Below are 15,605 nucleotides of genomic sequence, written 5' to 3'. Positions count from 1 at the left end.
GCCTGCTCTCCCACCTTCCCACCTTTTTTTTTTTTTTTTCTGCCTGGTACAGTGGAGAACAATAAGCACTCTCTACATAACTTCTTATCAGTGACTATTTAAATAAGTAAACACATAGCTTAAGTACTAATATTATGAAAAACAAAGTAAATGGGAAACTTTTAGACAGATGTCTTAACTTTTGTTTTTCTGACTAAAGACACAGTTTCATTAAAATTATATTTTAAAACTCTTAGAAATAGTTCTCTCTTCCTAGTTGGCAAGAGGTGATGTATAAATTAACTGAGAAGGCACTGAAAATAAATTTCCTCTAATTCACTATCAGAACCACTTTTGGCCTTAGAACTGAAACTATTCTATAGTCCCAAGAAGCTATGTCTTTGTATTCTGTTGCTATGTCTGGGACTTACTCTAAGGAAAATTAAAGCAGTCTTTGCCTCCATCTGGCTGCAAGTAAAAGGGGGCACTGGTTAGAGGTCAGAAATTTGATATTTTTACACAAGCCTTAGGGTCAGAGTGCCTCCACCCTACTTGGAACTTTAGTTCCCTGAGGACTGTATCTCCTCCAGATAGCATTTCAGTTAGTAAAAGGAGGAAGCCTCTCTATAAGCGGGACTTGTGTGTGTTTATTTCCATCCTCTCAGGACCTATATATGAAGTTAAAAGTCATCTGATGTCCTCTATGCTGAAGCTCTCTTCTTTTGCTTCTTCATGGGGTCCACCAGAGAAATCCCTGCCCTCAAGGATCCTCCAGGCTGGTACAGCCAAAACAGACACCCTAGTCACAGACTTATTAAGAACAATTTTTGTACTTAAATACTGAGGGAATAATGTCAAGCAAAAGATATCAGGGAGAGATAGAATGTACTTTCTTTTTGATTAGACAAAGATTAGGACCCATGCCTAGAGCACTATTACACAGAGAGATAATCTACCAGACTCCTGTTTGCTCTGGGTCCCAAAGGACATATCATCACCAGCTGTTTACTCTAGGATGGGTACGAAGGATTTTTTTAAGGTCTTTCAGAGATATTAAAAGGTTCTCCTCGGAGAACCACTGGAGATGCAGAGAGAGTAAAGGGGCCAGAAAAGGGAGAGCAGAAAGGCCAGAAAAAAATAAAAGAGGAGAGACCACTAAATGAGCAATTATGACCATATGAATTGTGTGTCTCCCACCCCTAAAAAGGCCACATCTCATCCTATTTATTTATTATTCAATAAACACTTATTGAGCAGATACTCTATAGCAGGGTATTATGTTAAGTGGTCTGGTATGAAGGACACACACAAAAAAGTTCTGCTTTCAGGAAACTTAGAATTTAATTACATCCTCTAAAAGCCCATAATTTCCCACATAGACATCACTACATTTGACCAAGTGTACAGCTGTTATACCAAATTTTCAGAGACTAGCCTCTAAGTCTCTGACTCTCTCTCTGAATTCTCATTATTTTTCAGCTGCAGGAAGATGCTCGGATTCGAGGTAAAAGAACAGTATTCCAAGGTTTGATTAAGCCTAGAGTGGTGGGAGGGAAAAAGGAGGAGTTTAACCCAAAGACTCATCATCCATTTGGCTAAAAGCTGGAGCTGAGGTACTCTTTTCTCCCTCCACCCATCCCCCCCGCCACCTTCAGCCAAATAAACACTGGCTCTCCCTGAACTCCCATGAGCACTGCTAGTCTCTCCTTTGTCCATCCCAATTACCTGGACAGGTTCCTCCCATGGGATGCATGCCAAGGACCTAAGGATACTCTCAGCCCTCAGTAAGACATGGCCCTTTTCAGTAGAGGAGAGACAACAAGCATAGAGGTTAGCAGCTTCCCCGTTCTCCTTTATGGGTTTAGCAGGGCTGGCATAGGGACTAAACAGTGGGGCAGTCAGAACAGAATGCTTATTCAGAGTGGTCAAGTTATAGTTCTCAAATGCCCAGATGCAAATTCCAGTGTTCAAGGAAAATCTTCAAAACACCCAGAAGCCAAAATTACAGCATAAAAGTCATATCTGGAGCACCTTCTTTCATCCACCCAAGAAGGAATTTATAAAACAGGGCTTTTCAAACTTCATTATTTTGTGTAAGTATACAAATCACCTGTATACCTTGTTAAAAAGTAGATTCTGATTCAGTAGGTCTAGCATGGACCTGAGATTCTATATTTCTAACAGGTTACAGTGTGATTCCAAAACTGCTGATTCATTCACCAGTATTGAGGATATAAATAACTGAGCCAAGGAAGGAATCAGAGGAATCAGAGGGAGGAGGATTCCTCAAAAGAGGAATCTAACAAACCTAGCGATCTCTCCAGGAATTAAAACTACCCATGCTTTTCTAGCATCTCCCCAAAAGAGAGCTCATAAGAGGCCAAAAGTTCTTGGATCTTTAAATACAGCCAGTCTAGAAAAAAAAAAAAAAAACAAACCTCTAAATCTTTCTCCAAGCCTGATTAATCACCTCCATTCATCAGAATGTAAAGAATTATTACCAGGTAGCCTCCATCATGAGATACAGAGGATATTTTCTTGGCTGCTGATCCCTAAGTGTCAATAGGCCAAAAGAGCCAAACTTACCTCAGCTTGAAGAATATTCTCATTTATCTAAGAATGGCTGAATTTCAAGGAAATCACTGCAGGGCTTTCAGAATAACCATCTGATGACCTAGAATATAAAAATGTTGACTTACGATCCCAACTGTTGCTGCTACTAGCTTTCTGCTTCCTAAAATGGTGGGGCGGGGGGGAAGGTTGGTGGCATTCAGAATAGGATGAGAATTCAAGCCTCATTGTGTCTATATTCCAAACAAAAAAGGATACAGGAAGTGAGAAATCAAGGACCTGGGCCCCAGTGGCAGTGCCCTGGGACTGAGACATTTTGCTAACTCCTAATGCCCAGCTATGATTAAACAGATCTGATGGCCATAATTCACTATGCTTTGCAAGTGATCAGATGTCTGGTGCCACATTCTGCAACTGCCTCTCTGACAGGCCTGTAAGTTTTCAGTTTAGTTTAAGTTCTAACTTCTCCTTCTTTAGCTATAGTCCTAAGTAAGGATGGGAGCAGGGCTCAGGGCTCTCAAGGAAACATTTCTAGACCCCTTTAACAGAATGACTCTTTCATGTGTCCACCTCAGGGATGAGCAACTGCTCCATGACACCCAGGTCATCTACATCCTGGACTGGGTAAGTATCTCTCTTATGATAATCCCCAAAGGAGATGGCAACTACCAAGATATGGATATAATGGCTTGGAATATAGCTGGCTCTGAGCCTTGAGCTTTCAGAAGCCTGTACTTCCAATATACAACTTTCCTAAAAGGGCAGGAGGTGACAACCCCCCTGCACCATTCTCAACTAATGGTGAACTACAGAACCAGGGCTTCTTCCTCCATCCTCAGCCCCTTCAGAGATACCTGTAATCTCAGGATCAGTCCTGGACCTCACCATAATAGATATGGGGAGATTCGTATCAGAATCTTCAGTTGAGGGAATAAGGGAACACAGAAAAAATGTCAGATAAGGAAAAAAAATTCATGAAAAAGGAATAAAAAAATTAGAAGGACTTTGAAGAAGGAAATTAATAAAAATTTGAAAGTACAGGGTCCCATCATTGGGAGATGTTGATTTCTTTAAAAAATACACACACACACACACACACACGCTAGGATTGGTTGGCTGGGAAGATGGCAGAGTAGGAGAACCCTAAGCTCACTTTATTCAATGAATTCAACTATATTACACTCACATTAGCATAAATAACCCAGAAAATAAATCTGAAGACTGGCAAGACAAACTCCACAACTAAAAGTAGAGAAGAGGCCACATCAAAGAAGATATGAAGGGTTAAGACAGAGTTTGGGGTGACACAAACCATAACTGTCAAGGTGGGGAGGGAGCTGGTGTTGCACAGAAGGGCAAAATCCACGAGGGAGCCAGGAATGGGGAGGATGAATCCCATAACATTTGCCTTCGAAAGCAGCAGGACTTAAAACCTAAAATTTTAAAAATCAGCCTTCTAGGCTCTGGGAGCGCCCAGAGGATGTTAGGAAGCTGGGTTCTTAAAGGGAGAGCATGACAAACAGTCTGTACAGATATAGTATAGAACCGTCAGTGTGAAAAATGCCAGGGCAGAAGGGAGGGAGAGCAATTTTTCGTCTCAGATCATGGCCCACAGAGACAGAGATCACATGGAAACCCCCTTCAGAAACAAAGGAGTTATTAGGCTCTGTTTCCCTCCCCCACCTCCCCTGCACAAACAGCCACCTGTGGGAACCAGTACACTGGTGTCAATACTGATTACCTAACTTGCTAGCACCAAGCCTCCTTAACCCCAAGCTTCAGCAGATCTAATTTCTGAGTCACACTACCATTAATCCCATCACTCCAGGACCCCTTCCCCAGGCCAGTGCAACACATCTCCCAATCTGTGCACTTTGAGGGGCCTCAGTTCCATTGACAGGGCATGTCTCATTTCACAAGCAGATCACCAGACATGTTAAAACATGCTCCTCCCCCCGACTCTTCTGGGAACCAAACACTGCCCGCAATAGATAAGTAGACTGAAGGAAAAAGAGGACAAGATTCAACAGCAGAGCATATGCAACACACATAGGAGATGTTCCCTGAAATTCCAAGCCCTGGGGAAATGGGACACTGCATTACAGGATACTCAGGTCCTCTTCTTCATAGAGCTATGATCATTAAGAGCAGGGGAAGTAGCTGACGTTCCTAACATAGGAACAGACACAAGGAGTTAGACAAAAGGAAACTAAGAAACAAATCCAAAATGAAAGAAGAGGACCAAACCACAGCAAGAGATCTAAACAGATGTAAGTTATATGCCTGATAAAAAAAAAAAAATAGGGTAATGATCATAAAGCTACTCACTGGATTTGAAAAAAGAGTGAAGGACATCAATGAGACTCTTAGCAAAGATTTTTTTTAAAAAGAACCAATGAGAGATCAAGAAGACAATAAATGAAATTTAAAATACACTTAGCAGAATAAAAAGCAGACTAGATGGAGCTGAGACACAAATTCATGACCTGTAAGACAGAAGAGTGAAAATTAACCTAACTAAGCAAAAGAGAGGAAAGAAAATTATGCAAATTGAGAGTAGTCTTAGAGAAATCAGTGACTCCATCAAGCATAATAACATTCAGATTACAGGGAGCTCAGAAAAAGAAGGGAGAAAAAACGGTAGAAATGTTTTGAAGAAAGCAGCTGAAAACTTCCCTAACCTGGGAAAGGAAACAGATATCTAGACCCCAGAAGCACAGAGACTCCTTGAAACATTCAATCCAAAGAGATCCACACCAAGACAAATGGTAATTAAAATGGCAAAAAGTAAGAGAATGGTTGAGTTTCATTCTTCTACATATAGCTGTCCAATTTTCCCAGCACCATTTATTGAAGAGACTGTCTTTTTTCCACTATGTATTTTTTCCTGTTTTGTCGAAGATTATTTGACCATAGAGTTGAGGGTCCATATCTGGGCTCTCTACTCTGTTCCACTGGTCTATGTGTCTGTTTTTATGCCAGTACCATGCTGTTTTGGTGATCACAGCTTTGTAGTACAGCTTGAAATCAAATAACGAGATGCCCCCAGTTTTATTTTTGTTTTTCAACATTTCCTTAGCAATTTGGGGTCTCTTCTGATTCCATACAAATTTCTGGATTATTTGCTCCAGATCTTTGAAAAATACCGGTGGAATTTTGCTCAGAATGGCATTAAAAGTATAGATTGCTCTAGGCAGTATAGGCATTTTAACAATGTTTATTCCTCTGATCCAAGAGCATGGAATGGTCTTCCATCTTTTTGTGTCTTCTTCAATTTCTTTCATAAGTGTTCTGTAGTTCCTCGAGTATAGATCCTTTACCTCTTTGTAAAGATAAAAATATACCTTTACAGGTATCTGTAAAGGTAAAGACACCTTTACCCAGGTATCTTACATTCTCTTACACCGTACACAAAGAAAAACTCAAAATGGTTAAAAGACCTCAACGTAAGACAGGAATCCATCAGAACCCTAGAGGAAAACATAGACAGTAACCTCTTCGATATCAGCCACAGCAACTTCTTTCAAGATATATCGCCAAAGGTAAAGGAAACAAAAGCGAAAATGAACCTTTGGGACTTTATCAAGATCAAAAGCTTCTGCACAGCAAAGGAAACAGTCAACAAAACAAAGAGGCAACCCACGGAATGGGAGAAGATATTTGCAAATGACAGTATAGACAAAAGGTTGATATCCAGGATCTATAAAGAACTTTTCAAACTCAACACACACAAAACAGATAATCATGTCAAAAAATGGGCAGACGACATGAACAGACACTTCTCCATTGATGACATGCAAATGGCTATCAGACACATGAAAAAATGTTCATCATCATGAGCCATTAGGGAGATTCAAATTAAAACCACATTGAGATACCATCTTACACCAGTTAGAATGGCCAAAATCAGCAACACAGGAAACAACGTGTGTTGGAGAGGATGTGGAGAAAGGGGAACCCTCCTACACTGTTGGTGGGAATGCAAGTTGATGCAGCCACTTTGGAGAACAGTGTGGAGATTCCTCAAGAAATTAAAAATAGAACTTCCCTATGACCCTGCCATTGCACTACTGGGTATTTACCCCAAAGATACAGATGTAGTGAAAAAAAGGGTCATCTGTACCCCAATGATTATAGCAGCAATGGCCACGGTTGCCAAACTATGGAAAGAACCAAGATGCCCTTCAGCAGACGAATGGATAAGGAAGATGTGGTCCATATACATTATGGAGTATTACGCCTCCATCAGAAAGGATGAAAACCCAACTTTTGTATCAACATGGACGGGACTGGAAGAGATTATGCTGAGTGAAATAAGTCAAGGGGAGAAAGTCAATTATCATATGGTTTCACTTATTTGTGGAACATAACAAATAGCGTGGAGGACATAGGGAGATGGAGAGGAGAAGGGAGATGAGGGAAATTGGAAGGGGAGATTAACCATGAGAGACTATGGACACTGAAAAACAACCTGAGGGTTTTGAAGGGGCGGGGGGTGGGAGGTTGGGGGAGCCAGGTGGTGGGTATTAAGGAGGGCACATATTGCATGGAGCACTGTGTGTGGTGCATAAACAATGAATTCTGTTACACTGAAAAGACATTAATTTAAAAAATAAGAATAAAAATTAAAAACACAAAAGCAGTGAAATAAGTACTTCTGTAAAAATCAGTCAAGGGTTCCATAAATAAAAGAATGTAAAATATGACACAATATACCTAAGATATGGTGGGGGAGGGACATAAAGAATGGGTTCAAACTTCCTTTTAAAATATTTTACTTAATTATTATTTATTTATTTATTTGAGAGAGAACAAGAAAACCCAAACAGGGGGAGGGGCAGAAGCAGAGGGAGAAGCAAGCTCTCCACTGAGCAGGGATCCCCTGTGAGGCTCAATCCCAGGACCCTGGGAGAATGGGTCCAAACTTAAGCAACCATCAACTTAATATAGATTTCTACATGCAAAAGATGTTATACAAAAATCTAATGGTAACCACAAATCAAAAACCAGTAATATATATGCAAGGAGTAAAGAGAAAGAAATCCAAGTATATCACTACAGAAAGCCAAAAAAAAAAAAAAAAAAAAAAGAAAGAAGGAAGGAAAGAAAGAAAGAAAACAAGAGAAGGATCAGAGTATATCTATAGAGACAACCACAAAATAAGTAACAAAATGGCAACAAATACATATCTATCAATAATTACATTGAAAGTAAATGGACTACATGCTCCAATGAAAAGACATACAAAGACAGAGTAGATTTAAATAAAAAAAAATCATGTGCCTACAAGAGATTCATTTCAGATCAAAGACACCTGCAGATTAAAAGTAAGGGGATGAAGAAACATTTATCATGCAAATGGAAGTAAAAAGAAAGCCTAGGTAGCAACATTTACATCAGAGAAACTAGACTTTAAAATAAATACTATCTTCCCACCAACAATGTAAGGGGAATCCCTTTCTCCACATCTTCCCCAATACTTTCTTTTCCTGTTTTATTGATTTTTGCCATTAACTGGTGTAAGGTGGTATCTCCATGTGGTTTTGATTTGTATTTCCCTGATGGCTAATGAGGATGAACATTTTTTCGTGTGTCTGTTAGCCATTTGTATGTCTTCTCTGGAAAACTGTCTGTTCATGTCTTCTGCCCATTTCTTGACTAGGTTATTTATTTTTTGGGTGTTGGTTTCACTCATATGTAGGATACATGAATAGTGCAAAGGACCACAGGGGAAAGGACAGAAAACTGAATGGGAAAAAGTAAGAGAGACAAACAAACCATGAGAGACTCTGGACTCTTGGAGACTGAGAGTTACAGAAGGGAGGAGGGTGATGGGTATTAAGGAGGGCGTGTGTTGTGATGAGCATGGGTGTTATATGCAACTAAAAAAATAACTGAACACTACATCAAAAACTAATGATGTACTATATGCTGGCTAACTGAACATAATAATAAATGAATGAATAAATAAATAAATAAATAAATAAATAAAGTCCTACATCAGAGGAAAAGTAAATAAAATAAAATAAAAAGGGGCAACTTATCCATTCATCCATTGAAGGGCATCTTGGTTCTTTCCACAGTTTGGCAACCATGGCCATTGCTGCTATAAACATTGGGGTACAGATGGCCCTTGTTTTTACTACATCTGTATCTTTGGGGGGAACCAGGTGGTGGGTATTAGAGAGGGCATGGATTGCATGGAGCACTGGGTGTGGTGCAAAAACAATAAATACTGTTATGCTGAAAATAAATATTTTTAAAAAATTTTTTGTTGTTGTTGTTGTTGTTGAGAATCATACTTTTTTTTTTTAATTTTTTATTTTTTATAAACATATATTTTTATCCCCAGGGGTACAGGTCTGTGAATCACCAGGTTTACACACTTCACAGCACTCACCAAAGCACATACCCTCCCCAATGTCCATAATCCCACCCCCTTCTCCCAAACCCCCTCCCCCCGGCAACCCTCAGTTTGTTTTGTGAGATTAAGAGTCACTTATGGTTTGTCTCCCTCCCAATCCCATCTTGTTTCATTTATTCTTCTTCTACCCACTTAAGCCTCCATGTTGCATCACCACTTCCTCATATCAGGGAGATCATATGATAGTTGTCTTTCTCTGCTTGACTTATTTCGCTAAGCATGATACGCTCTAGTTCCATCCATGTTGTTGCAAATGGCAAGATTTCATTTCTTTTGATGGCTGCATAGTATTCCATTGTGTATATATACCACATCTTCTTGATCCATTCATCTGTTGATGGACATCTAGGTTCTTTCCATAGTTTGGCTATTGTGGACATTGCTGCTATTTTTTAAAAGGGGGCAACTTAATGGAAAAATAAGAAAAAATAAAAAATAATTAAAACAAAGACTGCAACAAGAGACAAAGAAGGACACTATATAATAAGAGAACAATCCAACAAGAAGATACAACAGTTGTAAATATTTAAACCCAACATGAGTGCTCTCAAATACATAAAACAGTTAATAACAAAGATAAAGGAAATAATAACAATACAATGATAGTAGGGGACTCTAACTCCCCACTTACATTGATGGACAGATCATCCAAACAGAACATCAGCAAGAACACAGTGGTTCTGATAACACACTGGACCAGATGTATTTAACAGACATATTCAGAACATTCCATTCAAAAACAGCAGGATACGCATTCTTTTCAAGTACACAAAGAACAGTCTCCAGAACATACATCACAAATTAGGCCACAAAACAAGCCTCAACAAATTCAAAAAGATTAAAGTCTTACCATGCATCTTTTCTGACCACAATGCTATGAAACTAAAATCAATCACAAGAAAAAATCCGAAAAACCCTAAAAACATGGACGTTAAACAACATACTACCAAACAATGAATGGGTAAACCAAGAAATCAAAGAAGAAATCCAAAAATACATGAAAATAGATGAAAATGAAAACACAACAGTCCAAAACCTCTGGGATGAAGCAAAAGCAGTTCTAGTAGGGATGTTCATAGTAACACAGGCCTAACTCAAGAAGCAAGAAAATCTCAAATAAACAACCAAAACTTACACCTAAAGAAGTTAGAGCAAGAACAACAAAGAAAACCTAAAGCTAGCATATAAAAAGAAATAATAAAGATTAGAGGACAAATAAATGAGATAGAAACAAAAAACAAACAAATACAATAGAACAGATCAATAAAACCAGGAGCTGATTCTTTGAAAAGATCAACAAAATTGATAGCCCTCTAGCCAGGCTCCTCAAAAAAAGAGGACCCAAATAAACAAAATCACTAATGAAAGAGGAGAAAAAAATAACAAATACCACAGAAATACAAACAATTGTAAAAGAATATTATGGAAACCTATACACCAACAAAATGGACAACTTAGAAGAAATGGATAAATTCCTAGAAACACATAACCTGCCAAAACTAAAGCAGAACAAAATAAAAAGTATGAACAGACCAATTACCAGCAACAACACTGAATCAGTAATCCAAAAACTCCCCTAAAACAAAATTCTAGGAACAGACGGCTTCACAGGCAAATTCTATCAAATACTCAAAGAAGAGGTCTTCAACTATTCCAAAAAATAGGAGAGTAAGGAAAACTTCCAAAATCATTCCAAGAGGCAGGTATCACCCTGATACTGAAACCAGATGAAAACACCACACACAAAAAAAGAAAATACAGGCAAACATCCCTTGTGAATATAGATGCAAAAATCTTCAATAAAATATTAGCAAACTGATCCAACATGCACAAAAAAAAATATCATACACCATGATCCAATGGGATTTATTCCCAGGATGCAAGGTTGGTCCTTTCACAAAACAATCAATGTGATTTGTCACATCATAAGGAAGGATTAAAAAACATATTATCAATCCAACAGATGCAGAAAAAGCATTTGATGAAGGATAACATTCACTCATGATAAAAACCTTCTGCAAAGCAGGTCTAGAGGGAACATACCTCAACATAATAAAGTCTTTATATTAAAAACCCACAGTAATGTAGTACCCAATGGTGATTAAAACTGAGAGCTTTTCCCATAAGATCGGAACAAAACGAAAATATCCATTTTTACCACTTCTATTCAACATAGTACTAGATGTCCTAGCCACAGCAATAAAAAAATAAAAGACATCCAGATTGCTAAAGAAGAATTAGAATTATCACTATTTGCAGATGACACGATACTATATAGAAAAAAAATGTAAAGACTCCACCAAAATATAGTAGAACTGATACATGAATTCAGTAAAGTCTCAGGACATAAAATCAATGTACAAAAAATATGTTGCATTCCTATACACTAAAAATGAAGCAGCAGAAAGAGAAATTAAGAAAACAATCCCCTTTACAACTACACCAAAAACAATAAAATATCTAGGAAATAAACTTAACCAAAGAGGTGAAAATCCTGCACTCTGAAAACAATAAAACACTGATGAAATTCAAGATGACACAGAAACAAAAAGACATTCCATGCTCATGGGTTAGAAGAAAGGATATTGTTAAAATTCTACACATTTAATCTACACATTTAATGCAATGCCTATCAAAACGCCAGCAGCTTGAAACCAGGCAACGTGATGCTCCCCCCCAGTTTTTTTTTTTTTTTAAACATTTCCTTAGCAATTCGGTGTCTCTTCTTGGTCTATACATAATTTAGGATTGTTTGCTCCAGCTCTTTGAAAAATGCGAGTGGAATTTTGATTTGAATGGCATTGAAAGTATAGAGTGCTCTAGGTTATATAGACACTTTAACAATGTTTATTCGTCCAATCCATGATCATGGAATAGTCTTCCATCTTTTTGTGTCTTCTTCAATTTCTTTCACGAGCGTTCTGTAGTTCTTTGAATACAGATCCTTTGCCTCTTTGGTTAGGTTTATTCCCAAGTATCTTATGGTTCTTGGTGCTATAGTAAATGAAATCAATTCTCTAATTTCCCTTTTTGTATTTTCATTGTTAATATATAAGAAAACAACTGATTTCTGTACATTGACTTTGTATCCTGCCACATTACTGAATTGCTGTATGAGTTATAGTAGTTTGGGGGTGGAGTCTTTTGGGTTTTCCATATAAAGAATCATATCATCTGTGAAGAGAAAGAGTATGACTTCTTCATTGCCAATTTGAATACATTTTATTTCTCTTTGTTGTCTGATTGCTGTTGCTAGGACTTCTAATACTATATTGAACAAGAGTGGTGAAAATGGGCATCCTTGTCGTGTTACTGATCTCAAAGGGAAGGCTGTCAGCTTTTCCCCATACAGGATAAGATTAGCTGTGGGTTTTTCATAGATTTTATGAAGTTGAGGAATGTTCCCTCTATCCCTATATTTTGAAGCGTTTTAATCAGAAACAGATGTTGTATCTTGTCAAATGCTTTTTCTGCATCAATTGAGAAGACCATGTGGTTCTTCTCCCTTCTATTATTGATTTGTTCTGTCATATTGATTGATTTGCAAATGTTGAACCACCCTTACATCCCATGGATAAATCCCACCTGGTCATGGTAGATAATCTTTTTAATGTACTCTTGGATCCTATTAGCTAGGATCTTGTTGAGAATCTTAGCACCCATATTAATCAGGGATATTGGTCAGAAATTATCCTTTTTGGTGGGGTCTTTGCCTGGTTTGGGGATCAGGGTAATGCTGGTTTCCTAATAAAAGTCTGCAAGTTTTCCTTCTTCTTCAATTTTTTGAAACAGTCTCCAAAGAATAGGTATTATTTCTTCTTTGAAAAGTTTAGTAGAATTCCCCAGGGAATTTGTCAGTTCCTGGGCTCTTGTTTTTTGGGAGGTTTTTGATCACTGCTTCAATCTCGCTACTAGGTATTGGTCTATTCAGGTTGTCAATTTCTTCCTGATTCAGTTTTGGAAGCTTATAGGTTTCTAGGAATGCATCAATTTCATCTAGGTCGCTTAACTTATTGGCATATAACTGTTGATAATTTCTGATTATTGATTTTATTTCCTTGGTGTTAGTCATGATCTCTCCCTTTTCATCCACAATTTTATTAATTTGGGTCCTCTCTCTTATCTTTTGGATTAGTTTAGCCAATGATTTATTGATCTTATTGATTCTTTCAAAAAAGCAGCTTCTAGTTTTGTTGATGCGTTCTACTGTATCTCTAGTTTGTATCTCACTGATCTCTGCTCTGATCTTGATTATTTCCCTTCTTTTGTGTGGGGTTGGCTTAATTTGTTGTTGATTATCCAGTTCTTTAAGGTGTAAAGACAGCTGATGTAATCTGGATTTTTCAGTTTTTTTGAGGGTGGCTTGGATGGCTATGTATTTCCCCCTTAAGACCACTTTTGCTGTATCCCATAGGTTTTGGACTGAAGTTATTACAAAGCTGTGATCACCAGGACAGCATGGTACTGACACAAAAACAGATATATAGACCAGTGGAACAGAGTAGAGAGCCCATATATGGACCTTCAACTCTATTGTCAAATAATCTTCAACAAAGCAGAAAAAATATTCAGTGGAAAAAAGACAGTCTCTTCAATAAATGGTGCTGGGAAAATTGGACAGCTATGTGTAGAAGAATGAAACTCGACCATTCTCTTACACCTTACACAAAGATAAACTAGAAATGGATAAAATACCTCAACATGAGGCAGGAATCCATCAGAATCCTAAAGGACAACATAGGCAGTAACGTATTCAATGTTGGCCACAGCAACTTCTTTCAAGATATGTCTCCAAAGGCAAAGGAAACAAAAGCAAAAATGAACTTTTGGGACTTCGTCAAGATCAAAGCTTCTGCAGAGCAAAGGAATCAGTGTACAAAATAAAGAGGCAACCCATGGAATGGAAGAAGATATTCGCAAATGACACTACAGACAAAGGGCTGAAAGATCTATAAATATCTATAAAGAACTCCTCAAACTCAACACACAAAAAACAAATAATCATGTCAAAAAATGGGCAGAAGACATGAACAGCCACTTCTCCAAAGAAGACATACAAATGGCTAACAGACACATGAAAAAATCTTCATCACACTAGCTATCAGGGAGATTCAAATCAAAACCACCTTATACCGGTTAAAATGGCCAAAATCATCAAGACAGTAAACAACATGTGCTGGAGATGATGTGGAGAAAAGGGGAACCCTCTTAAACTGTTGGTGGGAATGCAAGATGGTGCAGCCACTTTGGAGAACAGTGTGGAGATTCCTCAAGAAATTAAAAATAGAGCTACCCTATGACCCTTCAATTGCACTCCTGGGTATTTACCCCAAAGATATAGATGTAGTGAAAAGAAGGGCCAAATGTAACCAAATGTTCCAAGCATCAATGGCCACAATCACCAAACTGTGCAAAGAGCCAAGATGCTCTTCAACAGATGAATGGATAAAGAAGATATGGTCCATATATACAATGGAATATTATGCCTCCATCAGTAAGGATGAATACCCAATTTTTGCATCAACATGGATGGGACTGGAAGAGATTATGCTGAGTGAAAAAATTCAAGCAGTGAAAGTCAATTATCATATGGTTTCACTTACTTGTGGAGCATAAGGAATAAACATGGAAGACATTAGGAGAGAGAAAGGAAAAGTGAATTGGGGGAAATTGGAGGGGGAGACAAACCATGAGAGACTGTGGACTCTGGAAAACAAACAGGGTTTTGGAGGGGAGGAGGATAGGGGGTTGGGTGAGCCTGGCAGTGGCTATTATGGAGGGCATGTACTGCATGGAGCACTGGGTGTGGTGCATAAACAATGATTTCTGGAACACTGAAATGAAATTTTAAAAAATTAAAAAATTTTTTAAAACTGCCAACAGCATTTTTCACAGAACTAGAACAAACAATCCTAATATTTGTGGAACCACAAGAGACCCCAAATAGCCAAAGCAACCTTGAAAAAGAAAATCAATGCTGGGAGCATAATAATTCCAGACTTCAAGTTAAATTACAAAGCTGTAGTAATCAAAACAGTATGGTACTGGAACAAAAATAGACACATAGGTAAATAGAATAGAAAACCTGGAAATAAACCCACAACTATATGAGCAATTAATCTTCAACAAAGGAGGAATGAATATACAATGGGAAAAAGATGGTCTCTTTAACAAATGGTGTTGGGAAAACTGGACAGCTATATGTAAAGGAATGAAACAGACCACTTTCTGTCAGCATACACAAAAATAAACTCAAAATGAATTAAAGACATATAGGGCACGTGGATGGCTCAGTCAGTTAAGCACCCAACTCTTTATTTCAGCTTAGGTCATGATCTCAGTGTTGTGAGATTGGGCCCACTTCAGGCTCCATGCTAAGGAGCCTGCTTAAGATTCTCTCTCCCCCTCTCCTTCTGCTTGCCCCCCCAAAAATGGAGTAAAGATCTAAATGTGAGACCTAAAACCACAAAAATCCTTGAAGAGAGCAAAGGCACTAACTTCTCTGACATTGGTCATAGCAACATTTTTCTAGATATGTCTCCTGAGGCAAGGAAAATAAAAGCAAAAATAAACTATCATGACTACATCAAAATAAAAAGTTTCACTGCAATAAACATTGGGGTAAATTGGA

The 15,605-nt window shown here is 38.1% G+C and overlaps 1 protein-coding gene across 1 annotated transcript in view; it reads left to right on the top strand.

Annotated features, from left to right (window-relative positions):
- Positions 1-15,605, top strand: part of CUNH12orf54 (chromosome unknown C12orf54 homolog) — a 52,400-nt gene that overhangs the window by 28,302 nt on the left and 8,493 nt on the right. The window contains exons 6-7 of the mRNA XM_004781956.2: positions 1,459-1,483; positions 3,126-3,174. Coding sequence (XP_004782013.1) covers positions 1,459-1,483; positions 3,126-3,174 — 74 coding nt within the window. The remainder of the gene's footprint in view (positions 1-1,458; positions 1,484-3,125; positions 3,175-15,605) is intronic.

This window comes from Mustela putorius, unplaced genomic scaffold (assembly GCF_011764305.1).
Source record: "Mustela putorius furo isolate JIRA1106 unplaced genomic scaffold, ASM1176430v1.1 tig00537227_pilon_pilon_pilon, whole genome shotgun sequence".
In the NCBI taxonomy this organism is placed as follows: domain Eukaryota; kingdom Metazoa; phylum Chordata; class Mammalia; order Carnivora; family Mustelidae; genus Mustela; species Mustela putorius.
This window is presented reverse-complemented; position numbering and strand designations above follow the sequence as displayed.